The following is a 19720-nucleotide window of genomic DNA, read 5'->3' as shown; positions in this document are numbered from 1 at the left end:
TATTTGACCCAACAACACTGAAGGAAAAGGAATATATTTCCAAGTCAGGATGGTGAGTGACTTGGAGGAGAACAGTCAGGTGGTTGTGTTCTCATGTATCTGCTGCCTTTGTCTTTCTAGGTGTAAGTGATTGTGGGTTTGAAAGGTGATACCTAAGGGACTTTGGTGAATTTCTGCAGTGCATCTTATAAATGGTACACACTGCTGCTACTGAGCATTAGTGACGGAGAGACAGAGTGTGGTTCCAGTCAAGTGGCTGCTTTGTCCAGGATAGTGTCAAGTTTCTTCAGTGCCATTGGACCTGCACCCAGGCAAGTGGGGAGTATACCATTTCACTCCTTACTTATGCCTTATAGGCAGCGTACAAGCGTTGGGGTGTCAAGACATAAGCTACTTGCTGCATGATTCCTAGCCTCTGACCTGCTAGTGTAACTACTGCATTTATATCGCTAGTCCAATTCAAGGGATGATTTTATTATATCTTATTGGAGATGGTCATTGCCTGGCATTTGTGTGATGTGAATATTACTTGTCACTTTTCAGCCCAAGCTTGGATATTATCCAGTTCTTGATGCACTTGAATGTCTGAAGAGTCATGTTTGGTGCTGAGTATTATGCTATCATCAATAACCATCCGATTTCTGATCTTATGATGGAGGGAAGGTTGCTCTTGAAGTAGCTAAGATGATTGGGCCTAGGATACTATCCAGAGGAACTTCTTCAGAGATGTCCTGGAGCTGAGATGACTGACTTCCAACAACCACAACCATCTTCCAGTGTGCTTTGACTTCAACCGGCAGAGTTTTTATCCTAATTCCTATTGACTCCAGTTTTGCCAGGGCTTCTTGATGCCATACCTGACCAAATGTGATCTCAACATCAAGGGCAGTCACTCTCATGTCACTGCTGAATTCAGCTCTTTTGTCCATGCTTGAACCAAGGCTGTAAAGAGGTCAGGAACTGAGTGGCTCTGTGAACATCATTAAGCATTTACTGCTTGATAGCACTGTTTGATGACACCTTCCGTCACTTTACTAAGATTGAAAGTAGACTAATGGGGCAGTAATTGACCAGGTTGGATTTGTCCTGCTTTTTCTCTACAGGACATATCTGGTTAATTTTCCACATTGTCAGGTTAATGCAATAGTGTAGCTGTTTTGGAATAGCTTGGCTAGGAGCATAGCAAATTTGGGAGTACAAGTTTTCAGTACTATTGCCAGAATGTATTCAGCATCCATAGCTTTACAGTATCAGTGCTACTAACCACTTATTGATATCCTGTGGAGTAAGGCAAATTGGCTGAAGACTGATATCTGTGATGCTGGGGACCTCTGGAGGAGGCAGAGATGGATCCTTTCAGCACTTTTTAGCTATATTAACTGTATTTAGCTTGTATTTTGATCAGCAAGCCATTAATGCTGCCTTCATACCTTAGCTGTATTTAAAATTCACAACTAACACTGTGCCAAACCAGACCTCAGGCAACAACTACTGAGTTTTGTGTTGAAGTTGAATGAGAAGCTCACAACAGGTCTGGTTACTTTTTGGAGGATTGGCAAGGGGGGGTTACTTTTAATCCAAGAGATATTGAAACTGTTAAAAATATTCACTGTGTCTGCACAGAAAACATCATTGAGCCTTCCTCAAAACAAGTAAAGGTTGTCGACCTATGAATTGAGTATTTACAGCATCTGAGTGATTCGCTCTCTTACCATGTGCTCTGTGCTTGTCATTTGTAAGTGTAGGAGAAAGTGAGAACCGCAGATGCTGGAGATCAGAGCTTAAAAATGTGTTGCTGGAAAAGCACAGCAGGTCAGGCAGCATCAAAGAAACAGGAGAACCGACGTTTCGGGCATAAGCCCTTCTTCAGCTAAGTGTAGTTAGTTTAAATTAAAATTAGGATAAATTTATCACTCAAAATGTGCAAAGTGCATTTTTTTCTGTCAACAAAACCAAAGTTTTTTGGAAAGAAAATGAGGACTGCAGATGCTGAAGATCAGAGTCAAAAGTGTGGCACTGGAAAAGCACAACAGGTCAGGCAGCATCTGAGGATCAGGACAGTCGATGTTTTGGGCATGAGCTCTTCATCAGGAATATGGGTGCTGGTAAGGGGACACCTCCTCCTACTGCTCCCGCCACCAAAACTTCACCTCCTATCACCGAACTATCATCTTCCAGACCAACAACAACCTCGTCACCTCAGGGGATTGCCCATCCATGGCCTACGACCTCATGGTCTTGGAACCCTGCACTGCCTGGTTCTCCCTCTTCTACCACTCAAAATTCACAAACCTTACTGCCCCGGTCGACCCATCATCTCCAACTGTTCCTGCCCCACTCAAATTATCTCCTTGTATCTTGACACTGTCCTGTCCCCCTTGGTCCAGGAACTTCCCACATACATTCGGGACTCCACCCATGCCCTCCACCTCCTCCATGATTTTCATTTCCTCAGCCCCAACCCCCCCATCTTCACCATAGACATCCAGTCCCTATACACATTCATCTGCCATGATGAAGGCCTCCAAGCCTTCTGTTTCTTTCTCTCCTGCCAACCCAACCAAAACCCTTCCACCAACACACCCATTCGATTAACGGAACTGCTCCTCACTCTCAACAACTTCTCCTTCAAATCCTCCCACGTCCTTCAGACCGAAGGGGTAGCCATGGGCACTCGCATGGGCCCACTTATGCCTGCCTCTTTGTCCAATATATGGAACAGTCCATCTTCTGTAGTTACACTGGCACCATCCTCCACTACATTCAGGTCTGTATCGGTGCCACCACATACTCACACAAGGAGGTTGAACACTTCATCAACTTCATGAACTGCTTCCGCCCTGACCTCAAGTTCATCTGGGCCTCCCTCTCCTTCCTGGATCTCTCCATCTCCATCTCCGGTAACCAACTTAACACGAACATCTACTTCAAATTCCCACAGATACCTGGACTACACTTCCTCTCAGCCCCCTCCTGTAAAAATGGTATTCCTTACTCCCAATTGAATTTAATTGAATTTATTGTCATGTGTACCGAGGCACAGTGAAAAACTTTGTCTTGCGAGCAATACAGGCAGATCACAGAGTTAAGTAGCATAGATAGTAAATAATAGGTAAACAGTGGCAAAAACTAAAACACAGGTACAGGCAAATGCTAAGAGTTTGTGAGTCCATTCAGTATTCTAACAACAGTAGGGTAGAAACTGTTTTGAAACTGGCTGGTGCATGTGTTCAGGCTTCTGTACCGTCTCCCGAATGGTAAAGGTTGTAGAAAAGCAATGCCAGGGTGGGATGGATCATTGAGAATGCTTGCGGCCTTTCCTTGACAGCGGGCCTGGTAGATGAATTCTATAGAAGGGAGGTTGGCCTTTGTGAGTGTCCGGGCCACGTTCACACTCTCTGTACCTACCTGGTACAGTTGCCATACCAGGTAGTGATACATCCAGACTGAATGCTCTCAATGGCACACCTATAAAGGTTGGCTAGGGTAATCGCCGTCATGCCAAATTTTCTCAGCTGCCTGAGGAAAAAGAGATATTTGTAACCAGTGCGTCCACATGAAGAGTCCAAAAAAGCTTGTTGTTGATGACCGCTCCCAGGAACTTGACACTTTCCACTCGTTCCATCTGTGTGTTGTTAATGTTTAGGGGGCATGAGTAACATCCCGCCGAAAGTCAATAATGAGTTCCTTGGTTTTGCCAGCATTGAAAGCTAGGTTGTTCTCAGTGCACCATTTTTCCAGGTCTTCCACTTCCCGTCTGTTTTGTCATCATCTGAGATTTGACCAATTATGGTGTCATCAGCGAACTTGTAAATGGCATTAATCTGGTATTTGGTGACGCAGTCATGGGCATACAGTGAGTACAGTAGTGGGCTAAGTACGCACTGCTGGGTGGCTCCAGTGTTGAGTGTTAGTGAGGATGAAATATTGTCCCCAGTCTTCACTGATTGTGGCCTGTGGGTCAGGAAACTGAAAATCCAGTTGCAGAGAGTGGGGCTTAGTCCATGATCAATAAGTTTAGTTATCAGTCTCGAGAGGATAATAGAGTTGAAGGCTGAACTGTAGTCAATGAGTAGGATTTTTACATAGCTGTTCTTGGTATCAAGATGTTCTATGGAGGAGTGAAGGGCAAGTGATATGGCATCTGATGTGGATCTGTTGGTCTGATAGGCAAATTGGGGGTGGATCAATAATAGTGGGGAGGCTGGAGTTGATTCATGCCATGACCAGCCTTTCAAAGAACTTCATGACCACCGAAGTTAGGGCCACTGTGCGATAGTCATTCAGACATTCTGCATGAGCCTTCTTAGGCACAGGGATGATGTTGGCCTACTTGAAACAGGCAGTGACAGAAGCCTGCTGCAGGGAGAGGTTGAAGATGTCCGAGAAGATATCTGCCAGTTGATCTGCGCATGCTCTGAGTGCACAGCCTGGCACTCCATCTGGTCCCATTGCTTTCCTTGGATTCACATGAAGGAAACCTGATCTGAACTCTGATGCAGTGACTGTTGGGATAGGTTCGTCAGGACTTGTCAGAATACGTGTGACCTGTCCGCCAAAATTCTGCCTCCGAATTTCCTCCACCTTCACTGCATCTGCTCCCAGGAAAAGTGATTCCACACCAGAACATCCCAGAAGACCTCCTATTTCAAGGACCGCAATTTCCCCCTGCACATCATCAACAATGCCTTCCAGCACATCTCCTCCACTTCCTATACCTCTGCCCTTGAACACCACCTCTCCCACCGCAACAAGGATAGAACCCCCCCCCCCAACGATCCTCACCTTCCAACCCTCTAATATCCAGATAAAGCACATTATCCTCCGCCATTTCCACCACCTACAATCAAGATATATTTCCCTTCCCAACCCTATTGGCATTCTGCAGAGACCATTGCCTCTGTGACTCCCTTGTTAGATCCACGTCTCCCCCCCACCAACCCACCCTCCAATCCAGGCACCTTCCCTTGCAAAAGATGCAAAACCTGCGCCCACACCTCCCTTCACCTCTACCCAAGGCCCCAAACGATCCTTCCACATCCGGAAGAGATTTTCCTGAACCTAGCACCCTCTAAGCTACATTCTCCCCACCCCCACTCTCCTATTTATCTCTCAGCCGCCTTCCCCTCATCCCCCCCAACAGTCTTGATGAAGGGCTTACGCCTGGAATGTCAACTCTCCTGCTCCTCAGATGCTGCCTGACCTGCTGTGCTTTTCCAGCGCCACGCTTTTCAACAAAGTGTTTTGGATATTGCTGTTCAGAACATGACCTTCCACTGGTTTATAAATTGAAGAATGAGGTTCAAAACCAAGATGTTTTACTAAACCTATATAAAGTTGTTTGATGCCATTGACTATGGTTCCTGGTTTCAGGCATTAGAAGGATGGAGGGCATTGGGGGCTGAGAAGCAGATGAACCAACACCTTTAATTTCTCTTCCTGGGAACATAACACAAGACAACATAAGATCCCATGATGTTGGGGGTTACAAGACAGATTTGGGATAAAAGGAGTTCTACAGGGATCAGTACAGGTTATTTAAAATATAAATGACTTCAATATGGGAAATGAATGTATTATCACCAAGTCTGCACATGACACAAAAATCGGTTGGAAGGTAAATAGTGAGGCTGACACAATGAGTCTACAGATGGATATAGACAGGTTAAATGAATAGGGAAAAATTTGGCAGATGGAGTATAACGTTGGAAAATGTGGGGTAATGCACTTTGCATAAAGAATAGAAAAACTGAATATTAATTATTCAGGGAAAGATGCAGAAAGCTCCAGCAAAGAGGTGACTTTGAGGTATGAATCACGAATAACTTAGTATACAAGTTCAGCAGATAATAGGAAAGGCAAATTTTATTTCACAGAAAATGGAGTCTAAAAATAGGGAGGTCTTGCTGAAACTATACAAGGCCACACCTGGAATACTGTAAACAGTTTTGGTCCCCTTATCTAAGGAAAGATATACAGTACTGGTATTGGAGGCTGTCAAGAGAAGGTTCACTAAATTGATCCTGGGCATTGAAAGATTATTTCATGAGGAGAGGTTGAGTAGGTTGAACCTTTATACTTTGGAGTTTTAGGAACGAAAGGTGACCTTATTGAAACAGAAAAGTTCTTAGGTGCTTGTCAAGGTGAATGTGGAGAGGTTGTTTCCCCTTTTGGGAATGTCTAGAACCAGAGGGTATAATCTCAGAATAAGGGTTTGCCCATTTCAGACAGAAGATTTTCATCTTTCAGAGGATCATCAATCTGTGAAATTCTTTACCACAGAGAGCTATCAAATATATTCAAAGTTGAGATCAACATATTTTTAATCAGCAAAGGAATCAGACGTCACCTAGATTAGATTACTTACAGTGTGGAAACAGGCCCTTCGGCCCAACAAGTCCACACCGACCCGCCGAAGCGCAACCCACCCATACCCCTACATTTACCCCTTACCTAACACTACGGGCAATTTAGCATAGCCAATTCACCTGACCCGCACATCTTTGGACTGTGGGAGGAAACCGGAGCACCCGGAGGAAACCCACGCAGACACGGGGAGAACGTGCAAACTCCACACAGTCAGTCGCCTGAGTCGGGAATTGAACCCAGGTCTCAGGCGCTGTGAGGCAGCAGTGCTAACCACTGAGCCACCATGCCGCCCACTACATGGAAAGCTAGTGAAGGAAAGAGTGATCAGATAAGTTGTGATCTCATTGAATGGTACAGCAGACTTTACGGGGCAAATGGCCTACTTATGCTCAGGTTTGCAGACGATACAAAGATAGGTAGAGAGTCAGATAGCATTGAGGAGGCAGGGAAGCTGCAGAAGGATTTGGATAGGTTAGGAGAGTGGGCAAATAAGTGGCAGATGGAGTACAACATGGGAAAGTATGAGGTCATCCACTTTGGTCGGAAGAATAGAGGCATGGACTATTTTCTAAATGGAGAGAAAATTCAGAAGTCTGAAGTGCAAAGAGACTTGAGAGTTCCAGTCCAGGAGTCTCTCAAGGTAAAATTACAGGTTGATGCAATGATGGCATTTATTTTGAGAGGGCTTGAATACAAAAGCAAGGACGTACTTCTGAGGCTCTATAAGGCTCTGGTCAGACCGCATTTGGAGTATTGTGCACAGTTTTGCCCCATATCTCAGGAAGGATATACTGGCCATGGAATGTGTTCAGAGGTTCATGAGAATGATTTCAGGAATGAAAAGAAACATATAATGAACATTTGAGACTCTGGGTTTATTCTCAATGGAGTTTAGAAGGATGATTAGATTAGATTCCTGATAGTGTAGAAACAGGCTCTTTGGTCCAACAAGTCCACACTCACCCTCCAGAGAGCAACCCACACAGACCTATTCCCCTATATTTACCCCTTCACCTAACACTACGGGACAATTTCCCATGGCCAATTCACCTAACCTGCACATCTTTGGACTGTGGAAGGAAACCAGAGCACCTGAAGGAAACCCACACAGACACAGAGAGAAAGTGCAAACTCTACACAGACAGTTGCCTGAGGTGGGAATTGAACACAAGCCTCTGGCACCGTGAGGCAGGAGTGCTAGCTACTGTGCCACCATGCCACCCACATGGGGGGAATCTAATTGAACATACAGAATACTGAATGGCCTGGACAGAGTGGATGTTGGGAAGATGTTTCCACTGGTATGAGAGACTAAGACCCGAGGGCATAGCCTTAGAATAAAGTGAAGACCTTTTCGAATAGAAATAGGGAGAAACTTCTTCAGTCAGACAGTTGTGAATCTATGGAATTCATTGCCATAGAAGAATGTGGAAGCCAGAACATTGAGTATATTTAAGACTGAGATAGATAGGTTCTTGAGTATCAAGGGGAACGGGGAGAAAACGGGAGAATGGAGTTGAGAAACATCAGTCATGATTGAATGGAGAAACAGATTCGTAGGGCTGAATGGCCTGATTTCTGCTCCTATGTCTTATGATCTTGGGTCCTAATTAGGAGTCAATTAGCTCAGTTGGCTGGACAGCTAGCTGATAATATAGACTAATGCCTAATATCCTAGGTTCAATTCTTCGAAGGACTCTTCTCCCCTCGCCTGAGGTATGATCTTCAGTAAGGCTGTGGTGACTTTACCTGATTAGCAGAAATTATGAAGTTCGTTCATTCCTCAATATCACAGACAAAATTAGAACAATGCCTTACACCGTCCTGGCTCTTTCTGCTCTGATACGAGTTAAAGGCCGGAACCGAAAGAGCGAGCTATTTTTCCTCTGGGACCTGAGCCGCCTGTGGGACTCCAGTAAAAGGTGGCGCCCGTTTCCACGGCAACGGCCGCGAGCTTTCAAACGGGGCCGCGTTCGAAACGGCCGCCGGCTGCTCCGCGACCGCCCGGCCAGCGGAACGAAGATTACTGTTTCACCTTTCGTTAGAGTCGGTGTTTTTGTAAGTGCGAGGACGAGTCGGCGCCCCCTGATCTGATTATTTCTGCAGCTCCAATGCGGAGTCCTTGGGACGGGTGGCGGGGAGGCCCGGAGCTGGCCGCTCGGTGGGTTCAAGTTCGTTCACCTCACGCCGTGGTTTGCGCCAATATCACCCGCTTTCGGCTTCAGAGCGATTGAAACTCGAGCTGCGTGGCACCGACAGCTTCTGGGTACGTCAGCACCATCCCCTTATACCTCAACCAAAAGCAAACATTGCTGGAGAAACTCTGTAAGCTTGGCAGCACCTGTGGACAGAGAAAGAACAGAGTCCACTGATCTTCTTCAGCACTGATAAAATAAATTGTTGGGATCTTCACTAGATTGATTCCAGAGATAAGGGGATTGATTGTCTTGAGAAGGAACAATTTATTTCTGAAATGCCCCTTAGATTTGTGCCACTACATCTTTAATGACCTGTCTGTTGATTTAGCAGTTCACTTTAACCAACTCTATCTACATTGAATTTAATTAGGTTTATTGATTATACACGCTCTCACCATTACAGTGAAAAGTCTACAAGTTGCCACTCACAGCACCAGCTTAGGTAAAAAGGTACCCAGGTACAGAACCTTGGTTAGAAATCAGAGAAGTAAAATAAAGTTAAAAAGCTAAACATAAAGTTGAAAAACAAAGAAGCACAGTTAACCGTACAACACCACAGTCCATAAGCGCCTAATCATGCAGGACTCATACTTTTCGCAAAGGGTGGATCTCACACCTTGCTTGCTGTCACTGGTTTGCAGCCTGATCCTACTACTGAAACCATCACCACCATCGGCTGCCTGCCTCTGCCTTTGTCACCGCTGCCATGAGCTGCTTTCTCCCACTCTCGCCACTAGCTGTCCTGATCTGCAGACTGCATTTTCCCTCTCTTGGCACTGGTTGCCCCAGGCTGCCTGGTTCTGCCAAAGCCATTTTCTTTCACTGCCAAAAAGAAGAAAAGACGAAGCTGAAAGAGAAAAGAAAGAAAAGGAGAAAGAAGAATGTGGCAGGTCTGGTGCTGGGGAGAGGATGGGTTCAAGAACCAGAATGCTGCCTATTCTGCAGCTGCCACCATCTTAATTTTTGCATTCTAATGTCCTCATAATGGCCCATATTTCAATTCAAAATACTAGTCCTAGACCCACTCCTCTCCCTCATACCGAACGTAAAATTCAATCTTTCATTATGGTCACTATTACCCACGGGTGCCTTCACTATGAGGTCATTAATTATTCCTACTGCATTCCATAATATTAAGTAAGGTGTGGGCTGATCTGTGGTTGGTTCCAAAAGTGCTGTTCTAAGACACTATACTCAAATAATTTTTTCATCTAGGCCAGCTTTGTCCATTTGTTTTTTTTTAAGTTGGGCCAAAGGGCCTGTTTCCACACTGTAGGGAATCTAATCTAATCTAAAAAAAAGTATAGAGATTTAATTTCCCCCATGACTATCATCAAGCCTTTCAATAAATTTTGCAGTATTCCTTCCTTGACGTTGCATGTTGCCACATAGTTACTGTTAGGAGACCTGTGCATCACTCCCACAAGAAACTTCTTGCTTTTATCATTTTTCACCTTTGCATGAAGGACTCTGTATCCTAGTTTCCTCAACCTGGGCCATTGCTCTCTACGCTAATTGTATCAAGAATTAACAAAGTGATGTCTCCCACCCTTCCTACCTTTCAGTCCTTCCTACAGGTCATGAACTTTTTAATATTCAAGTCCCAATCTATGTCATCTTCCAACCATGTCTCCATGGTGGTTAACAGGTCATAACCATTTATTTCTATTTGCTCTGTCTATTTGTCTATTTATTTGGAAACGCATGAATTCAGATACAAATCATTTGTTTATCCTTTTTTTTATTTTTGAATCTAGCCTTATGAGTTGATTTACTCTTAATTTGTACTTTCTGCCCCTTCCTGTGATGGCCTGATTATAATTTTCCATATTAGAGTCATAGAGATGTACAGCATGGAAACAGACTCTTTGGTCTAATTCATCTAAGCCAACCAGATATCCAATCCAATCTAGTCTCACCTGCCAGTACTTGGCCCATATCCCTCCAAACCCTTCCTATTCATATACCCATCCAGATGCCTTTTAAATATTGAAATTGTATTAGCCTCCAGCACTTCTTCTGGCAGTCCATTCCACATACGCTCTACCCTCTGTGTGAAAAAGTTGCCCCTTAGGTCTCTTTTATATCTTACCCCTCTCACTCTAAACCTGTGCCCTCAAGTTCTGGACCCCCCCGATTCTAGGGAAGAGAATTTGCCTATTTATCCTATCCATCCCCTCATGATTTTATAAACATCTATAAGGTCACCCCTCAGCCTCCAACACTCTAGGGAAAACAGCCTCAGCCTATTCAACCTTTCCCTATAGCTCAAATCCTGCAACCCGAGCAACATCCTTGTTGATCTTTTCTGAACCCTTTCAGGTTTCGAAACATCCTTCCAACAGGAAGGCGATCAGAATTGCATGAAATATTCCAAAAATGGCGTAACCAATGTCCTGTATAGCTGCAACATGACCTCCCAACTCCTGTATTCGATACTCTGATCAATAAAGGAAAGCATACCAAATGCCACCTTCACTATCCTACCTCCCTGCGACTCCACTTTCAAGGAGCTATGAACACTCAGAGGTCTTTTTGTTCAGCAACACTCCCTAGAACCTTACCATTAAGTGTATAAGTCCTGCTAAGATTTGCTTTCTCAAAATGCAGCACCTCAATTTATCTGAATTAAACTCTATCTGCCCCTTCTCAGCCCATTGGCCCACTGATCAAGATCCCGTTGTAATCTGAGGTAACCTTCTTCGCTGTCTACTACATCTCCAATTTTAGTGTCATCTGCAAACTTAATCTGCAAACTTAATTAGTAATTATCTTTCATCATTCTATAGTATCAGGAAAGGTTCCTCTGGTCTGGAAAATAGAAAATGTAATCCCACTATTTAAGATAGTAAGAAGCGAGAGAATGGAGAGCTACGACCTATTAGGTTGACATCAATAATAGTACATTATCTGCCCTTCCATCCTTAAAGTATTTTAATTAACTAAGTAATTACTTGGTTCAATTATTTATTTTCCTTTTTAATATATTTTGTCAACTTTACCACCAGTTCCTATACTATTTTAAATCTGAGAATTGGAATAGATCTTAATCACTTACGAGGTACTCTCCAAATAGGTTGTCGAGTAGGAACCAATTCCTACAGGGTGAAAAAATTATTTAAAAAACTAGGAAATGTTTCCTTTGCCTCCTCACACAATTTCCTTACTCACCCAACTCCCAGCATACACTGCTCAAGTCACATTCAATGCTAAGTCACACTCTGCCTTTATACACTCTGAGTTAGATTTGTTCCAAATGCTGAAAGAACAGTTTAAGCTGGATTTTTTAATTAACTTACTTCAGTTGCTCTCAAGTGGAGAATTTATATATCCCTGCTTAAACCTAGATGAAATTTAGAATTTAAATAGCTAATTACAGTTAAATGTTAAACATGAAATACAGGCAAAATTTAGATATTTAGAAAGATATTAAGATTCCTGTACTTACTGAACTCTCAGCATTCTGCTCAAAGATGCATTCAGTTGACAGCTTATTTGAACATGCACTTATAAACCTGGCAGTTTTCTCTTGACAAGAATATTGTATCACATAGTTTCTCATTCATCTTAAGGGTGTAGAATTTGAATCTGAAACTAATGCATTATGCTTAACTAAAGCCAGTTGAAAAGGTATAAAGACAAAGTTGGTTTCAGTAGGATAGTTGGGAAGACATTTCATAACCCTCACCAAAGAAATATCCTATGAGAAAGAAATACTGTCTGAGAAGAATGCATCTTCCATCACTAACAAAGAAAGCTAAGGATGATATCAAATTGAAAGGAAATACAAAGCTGCATAAAATAATAATGGGTGTGAGCATTGTGAAAACATTAGAAAACTGTGAAGGTTGTCTTAGAAAATCACAATATGAGAGTAAGAAATATAACCACAATTAAAGCTAAATAAGAAGCTTCAATAAATGAAAGATTAACTATTTTTCCATGGGACAAGTTTATTCTGCTTCAATAATACAGCAGTAAAATGCAAATCATAATGGTATCAATCAAAGAGAGACCAAGATATGAGTGAAGCAAGGGCAGGTTATGCACTGGGTCTCAATATCACAGTTGTGGCCCAACTTGTATTGTGGAGAAACTGGATATAGGTTTGCTCACTGAGCTGGAAGGTTCATTTTCAGACATTTTGTCACCACAGTAGCCACACATCTTCAGTGAACCTCTGGATAAAGCACTGCTGATGATTCCTGCTTTCTGTTTATATGTTTGGGTTTCTTTGGGTTGGCGATGTTATTTCCTGTGGTGATGTCATTTCCTATGGTGATGTCATTTCCTGTTCATTTTCTCAAGGGGTGGTAAATGGGCTACAAGTCAATATCTTTGTTGATAGAGTTTCTGTTGGAATGCCATGTTTCTAGGAATTCTCATGCATGTCTCTGTTTGGCTTGTCCTAGGATGGATGTGTTTTCCCAGTCAATGTGTGTCCTTCCTTTTCTGTATGTGAGGATACTAGTGAGAGAGGGTCATGTTGTTTTGTGGCTAGTTGATGTTCATGTATCCTGGTGGCTGGCTTTCTCCCTGTTTGTCCAATGTAGTGTATGTTACGGTTCTTGTGTGGTATTTTGTAAATGACATTAGTTTTGCCTGTTGTCTGTATAGGGTCTTTCAAGTTCATTAGCAGCTATTTTAGTGTGTTGGTGGGTTTGTGGGCTACTCAGACCCCTTGGCATCCATCCCCATTCACCCATTGTACTCTTTGCTACCTTCCCCCACCCTCCTCCCTGACCTATCCCCACCCCCACTCACCTATTGTACTCTATGCTACTTTTTCCCCATCCCCACCCGCCTCTCATTTATCTCTCCACTCTTCAGGCACTCTGCCTGTATTCCTGATGAAGGGCATTTGCCCGAAACATCGATTTTCCTGCTCCTCGGATGCTGCCTGAACTGCTGTGCTTTTCCAGCACCACTATATTTCAGAATTTGGTTTCCAGCATCTGCAGTCATTGTTTTTAGCCCATTTACTACCCCCTGGGAAAAAGAACAGGAAATGACATCAGCACAGGAAATGACATCACCAACCCAAAGAAACCCAAACATATAAATAGAAAGCAGGAATCATCAGCAGTGCTTCGTCCAGAGGCTCACTGAAGATGTTAGCTAGTATAGTGACGAAATGTCTGTAAACGAACCTTCCAGCACAGCGAGCAAACCTACATCCAGAACCTCAACCTGAGCTACAAATCTCATAAAGTGAAGACACTAAAACCTGCCTCGCTATTTTCAGGAGGTATATGTAATTATCAAATGCATATAATGTACATATCTCTCATTTATAATTATCTCTTAAATTCTTTCCACAGAAGAATTCAGTTATTTTTATGGAAATAGCCAACAGTTCAAATACAACTTTACATGAAATAGCTTTGAGTCAAGTTCATTAAAATCTGTTACATCATGGGTCGACTTACAGTGGATCTAATTGCTAAAAATAGTATCCATGTAAAGAACAGAAGAGATGAACCATTGGAACAATACCTAAAAAAATTGACTCATCTAAACTTTGCAAATAAGAATATTGATGAAATTGTAAGTTCATTTAATTGATTAAAGATAAGTTATATTCTCTGTTTTTAATTGTGTATATGCATATATAATCTTTAAACTACAGCATAGGAATCAGAACTGCTCTGTGCTTGATCACCACCAACCCCTTCACTACTTCCCCTCTACCTGCTGTCTCTTGTCCTCTGCTCATCAAGCTTTCAGTCATTGGAAACATTTTATTTAATCTTTACAGACTCTTCTAGATGTTAAACATTTCCATCAATCTTATCTTTAGTTTTCACTGCTGTAAGGCTTCTTTAGTTTATGCATATAGCTGTAATCACTTCTTCCCAGAGTTTTTCTAATAAATTTCTTTTATACCTTCTCCAAAGCTTTCACATATTTTCTTAAATTGTGGTGCCCATAAATGACAAGAAAACTCCAGGTGGGATTGAATTCTCTGTGCTTTGGAGGTGTGATACAGTAAACAATCTTAGATTAAAACTTTCATCTTTTATAATCGGATATGCTGGTTTCTGTTTTTGATATGTAAATCCCAGAACTTTTTAAAATTACATTCTCAAGATAGCTCAGCTTTTTAAACAATAGGTGTGAAGTCTGCCTGTGTCCCAATGCTATGGCAGACCGACAAACCCTCTGTATAGTTTTACATGGATTCGTGCAATTTTTGAGCAAAATAAAATGTAATTCTGCAAAAATATATTCATCCCATAAGCATACATGTGTGGGCGTGTAGGAGTGACAGATTGAGTGTGCATGTGAATGTGTGCGTATGGGTGTGAGTGTATATGTGTGTGTAAGCTTGGTTAAGTGTGTGTGTGAGTGTGATGGGCATTCTTAAAATTGCGTTTCCAAGTTCGTGTCATCTGCACGTTTTGAAGTTATGCAATATCCAAATTCAAGCTGTTAATGAATAGAGTATCAAAAACAGGCAGTGATCCTAAACTGTGTATCTTCCGTCAACCTGAATACCATCCATTTACCACAATTCGTTTTCCTATTCCTTAGTCAATTTTGTATCCATGTTGCTACTGCCCCTTTTATCCAATGTGCTTCAGTTTACTAGCAAGGCTATTTATTATCTTGTACTTTTTCAACCACCTTTTAGACGTCCAAAAATTTATCAACTGCTCTGCCTTCATCCACTCTCTGTTCCCTGACAAAAACTCAACTAATTTGGTCAAATACAATTTATCCTGAACAAATACATACTGGTTCTCCTTTATGTTTATCCAAGTTGCTGTTTCTTTTTCCGCAGATTATTGTTTCTAGAAGGATCCCAACCAATAAATTAACTTAAAAATCACACAACATCAGGTTATAGTCTAACAGGTTTATTTGGAAGCACTAGCTTTTGGAACGCTGCTCCTTCATCAGGTGGTTGTGGCACCTGATGAAGGAGCAGCACTCTGAAAGCTGGTGCTTCCAAATAAACCTGTTGGACTATAACCTGGTGTTGTGTGATTTTAACTTTGTACACCCCAGTCCAAAATCAGCACCTCCAAATACTAAACTAACTGACCAGTAATTGCCAGGTTATTCACTTCCTCTTTTGTGGCTAGCTAGTAGGTGAGTACTGCAACTTCATGTCTTTCATGTATGTGAATGCCATTTTGCTTGGCAAGAAATGGTGAGTGAAATTGCAAAGGAGTACAGTATGGTTAGCTACATGTGATTAAAAGTGAAAATACTGTTTACATCTGTTGAGTATTTTTTTCTAAAACTATGTTTGCTTTTCCTTTTGTTTCAGGATAACCTCTCGATATGCAAGAACCTGTCTGTTCTATATTTATATGACAACAACATCACACAGATTCATAACTTAGATTTTGCCATAAATCTCACCCACCTCTACCTGCAGAACAATAACATAACGCATATTGCAAATCTCTCCTCGCTGCAAAACCTCACTAAATTGTAAGCTAATCCTAGCTTTTGTTTTCTAAAATTAAAGTTGAAACAAAAATATAATGTGAATAATGGATTGTGATGAGCTTAGGTAAGAAAGAATTTGCATTTATATGTTTTTTTAATAACTTGAGGTGTTCTGATTACTTCAAAGTACAGTAACTGTTTTAATGTAGTGAAAAATAGAAGCCAATTTCCATGCAAAATGGTCTCAAACATGTGACTATGACCAAGTAGCGATTACTGAAAATAGATGTTGGGTGGAATACCAGACAAATTCACTTACGAACCTTAGATCACACAATTTCACAATATCGTTTCCCTAACTTCTAAATGTCTGGAAATTCCCACGAGATTTTGATGTGTGGGATTCAGGATCAGGCTGTAATGAGGAACATAGAATCACAGAGATATACAGCACAGAAATAGACCTTTTGGTCCAACTCGTCTATGCCAACCAGATATCCTAAATTAATTTAGTCCCATTTTCCAGCATTTGGCCCATATCCCTCTAAATCTTTCCTCTTCCTTTATTCATCCAATGCCTTTTAACTATTGCAATTGTACCAGCCTCCAACATTTCCTCTGGCAGCTAATTCCATACATGCACCACCCTCTGCATGAAACATTTGCTCTGGTCCCTTTCCCCTCACTTTAAACCTAGGGATGTTAGACAAGTGGTCTGACAACATAGAATCATTTAAGAGGTTGAGAGAGGTGGTGTGGAGGTGCATACCGTCGACATATAGATCTTATATATTTTTTCTTTTGGTAATAGTGCTGATGGATAGAATATAGGTGAATCAAGGAGGAGGTTGAGGGTAGATCCTATGGAAGTTATTCTGGCAGCTATGTGGTTAACTTAATGTTGCAATCCATGCCCGGGACCATGTTACAGGGCTCCAGTAACAGACAATGGTAGTGCACTGTGATAGGTTAGTTAAATCACTGGGAGATGAGCTAATGCTGAAGATGATGGTGTTATAATGTGATAGGTTAAATGTGATGGAGGAAACTAGTGTGGAAGACTATGATTAGTTTAGAAAGGCAAAGCAAGCCAGCATGATTGAGTATGCTAATGCCATCAAATAAGTGCAGGAAGAATAACTGTATAAATTGCAGGAGAACAAAGAGATTGTGGGGAGTTAGGAAGACATTTTTCTGGCTCCCCCCACTTTGATTTTGCAAGATGTTCTGCATCTCCTGGTAATTTTTTAAAAATAGAGCATTGAGTGAGTCTTCCACAACAATCCCTGACTTGCTTTCGCAATTATACTGTGAAGGGCTGATCACTTGTCTTGCTGACACCAAAGGGCAGATTTTTGTGGTGTCCAAATATGCGAACATAAGAAATAGGGGCCATAGTAGAATCTTCAGTCTCTTAAGCCTGCTCCATTATCCAAAAATATTATGGATGATCTGTCTGTGTTTCAAATTCCCATCTACCCTCGATAACCCTTATTTTTCCTATCTAACAAAGATCTATCCCCCTTAAAGACATTCAATCACGCACCTCACTGCATTCTGAGAGAGACAGGATTTCAAAGTTGTGTTATGTTCTGAGAAAAAAAGTCTCCTCAACTCTGTCCTCAGAGGATTACCACTAATTTTAAAATAATCTATTCTGAATAAAAACTGAAATAATTGCAGATGCTGTAAATCAGAAACAAAAACAGAAATTGCTGGAAATGCTCAGCAGGTCTGGCAGTATATGTGGAGAGAAATCAGAACTAATGTTTTGGGTGGAATAACCCTTCTTTAGAACTCAACCTGGGTCACTCAACTCGAATCGTTAACTCTAGTTTCTCTCCACAGATGCTGCTAGATCTGCTTAGCTTTTCCAGCAGTTTCTGTTTTTGTGACACCTTATTCCGAACTCACCCACATAAAGAAACATCCAACTTGACAAGACCATTCAGCATCTTATACTTTCCAATCAAGTCACTCCTCACCCTTCTATACTCCAGTGGAAACAAACCTACTCTTTATACTTTATTTTCATAAGAGAATCCACTCATTCCAGGTATCAATCTAGTAAAACTCCTGCGAACTGCCTGCATGCCTTCACAGCCTTTCTTATGTAAGATAACCAGAATTGATCACAGTATTCAAGATGTGGTATTACCAATGCTTTGCATAACTGAAGCATAACATCCTTATTTTTATGTTGAATTCCTCTCATAATAAAGGGTAACATCCCATTATCCTTCTTGGTTACTTGCTGTGCGCGTTCTAACTCTTTGTGATTCATACACAAGGACACCTAAATCACCTGCAGAATTCTGCAGTAGTTCTCAATTTAAGTAATAGACTTTTTAAAAATTCTTCCTGCCAAAATGAACTAGGTCACATTTTTCCACATTATACTCCACATGACAGATTTTTGCCCTCTCAGTCACGCTGCCTTTCTCCATCTACAATTTCCTTATTTCTTCTTCACACCATATGTTCTTACCTATCTTTGTGTTGTCTGTGAATTTAGCTAACATGCATTTGTTCCCCTCATCAAAATCATTGATGTGAATTGTTAAAATTTGAGATCCCAGTACAGAACCCTGTGGAATTCCACTATTCATTTCCTGTTTATCAGACAAAAATCCCATATGTACGTAATATTTTCTGCCAAGCAACCAACCTTTATCCTTGCTAATATATTATCCTGTATGCTATGCAATAACATTTGATTTGGCACCATATCGAATGGCTTCTGTGAATCTGGTGAAAAGCTTCTACAGGCTCCCCTTTATCCACAATCCCTTTAAAGAGCTCCAATAAATTGGTTAAATATGACTTCGTTTTGACAAAACCATGCTGACACTTGCTGATTACTTGAGTTTTTCCAAGTGCGCAGCTGTGATCTCCTTAATGATCAATTCAAACATTTTCAAGCTAACTGGCCTATAGTTTCCTATTTTCTGCCTCCTTTCATGCCTGATGGAACTTTTCCTGAATCTTGAGAATTTTGGATAATTAACATCAACTCATCTAGTACCTCATTAGTAACCTGTTTTAAGATCCTGGGATGAAATCTATCTGGACTCAGAGAATTGTCGACCTCCAATTCCACCAGTTTGTTTCATATCACGTCACTCATGATGATAATTTTGCTAATTTTCCTCTCTCCCTTCCACCTCCTGATTTACAGCTATTACTGGACTATTTTTGTATCTTCTATAGTAATACAGAATCAAGATATTTGTTCATTTCATCTGCAGTTTCCTTATTATCTGTGATTAATTCACTTCCCACTGTCTACAGAACAAACACTCATTTTGCTTATGGTTTTCCTTTTAAAATACCTGTAGAAACTCTTGCTATCTACGTTTACATTCTAGCTAGTTTAGTCTCTTACTCTAATTTCTTCCTCCTGATTTAGTCATTCTGTTATTTTTTAATATTCTTTTAAATCCTTTGACCTGCCACTCATCTCTATTCCTGATGAAGGGCTTTTGCCTGAAACATCGATTTTCCTGCTCCTCGGATGCTGCCTGAACTGCTGTGCTTTTCTAGCACTACTCTAATCTAGACTCATCTTTGTGCAGTTATGTGTGCGACAATCTCTTGGTTGTTCCAAGGGCCTCAGCTCATAATGTGGGAGCCACAGATTGATATAATGGATTGAAATGTGGAATGAAGAGTACATATAAGGTTGTATTAGTATAGATGTGCCGTGGAACATTTGAGGCAGTGTGGTTCAGGTATTGGAGTTACCAAAGGGT

At 41.5% G+C, this 19720-nt stretch overlaps 1 protein-coding gene across 5 annotated transcripts in view; it reads left to right on the top strand.

Annotated features, from left to right (window-relative positions):
- ppp1r42 (protein phosphatase 1, regulatory subunit 42) overlaps positions 1-19720 on the top strand; it is a 117252-nt gene that overhangs the window by 9425 nt on the left and 88107 nt on the right. For 2 of the 5 annotated variants that reach the window (XM_060824102.1, XM_060824106.1), the window contains exons 1-3: positions 8289-8635; positions 13889-14114; positions 15844-16010. In XM_060824102.1, the coding sequence (XP_060680085.1) occupies positions 13983-14114; positions 15844-16010 (299 nt within the window). In that variant the 5' untranslated portion in view covers positions 8289-8635; positions 13889-13982. Of the gene's footprint in view, positions 1-8288; positions 8636-13888; positions 14115-15843; positions 16011-19720 lie in introns of those variants that run through there. The other 3 variants (XM_060824105.1, XM_060824103.1, XM_060824104.1) reach the window with 3 other exon arrangements.

Source organism: Hemiscyllium ocellatum, chromosome 4 (genome assembly GCF_020745735.1).
Source record: "Hemiscyllium ocellatum isolate sHemOce1 chromosome 4, sHemOce1.pat.X.cur, whole genome shotgun sequence".
Classification (NCBI taxonomy): Eukaryota; Metazoa; Chordata; class Chondrichthyes; order Orectolobiformes; family Hemiscylliidae; genus Hemiscyllium; species Hemiscyllium ocellatum.
Note: the sequence above shows the minus strand (reverse complement) of the source record. Positions and strands in the feature narration are given on the sequence as shown.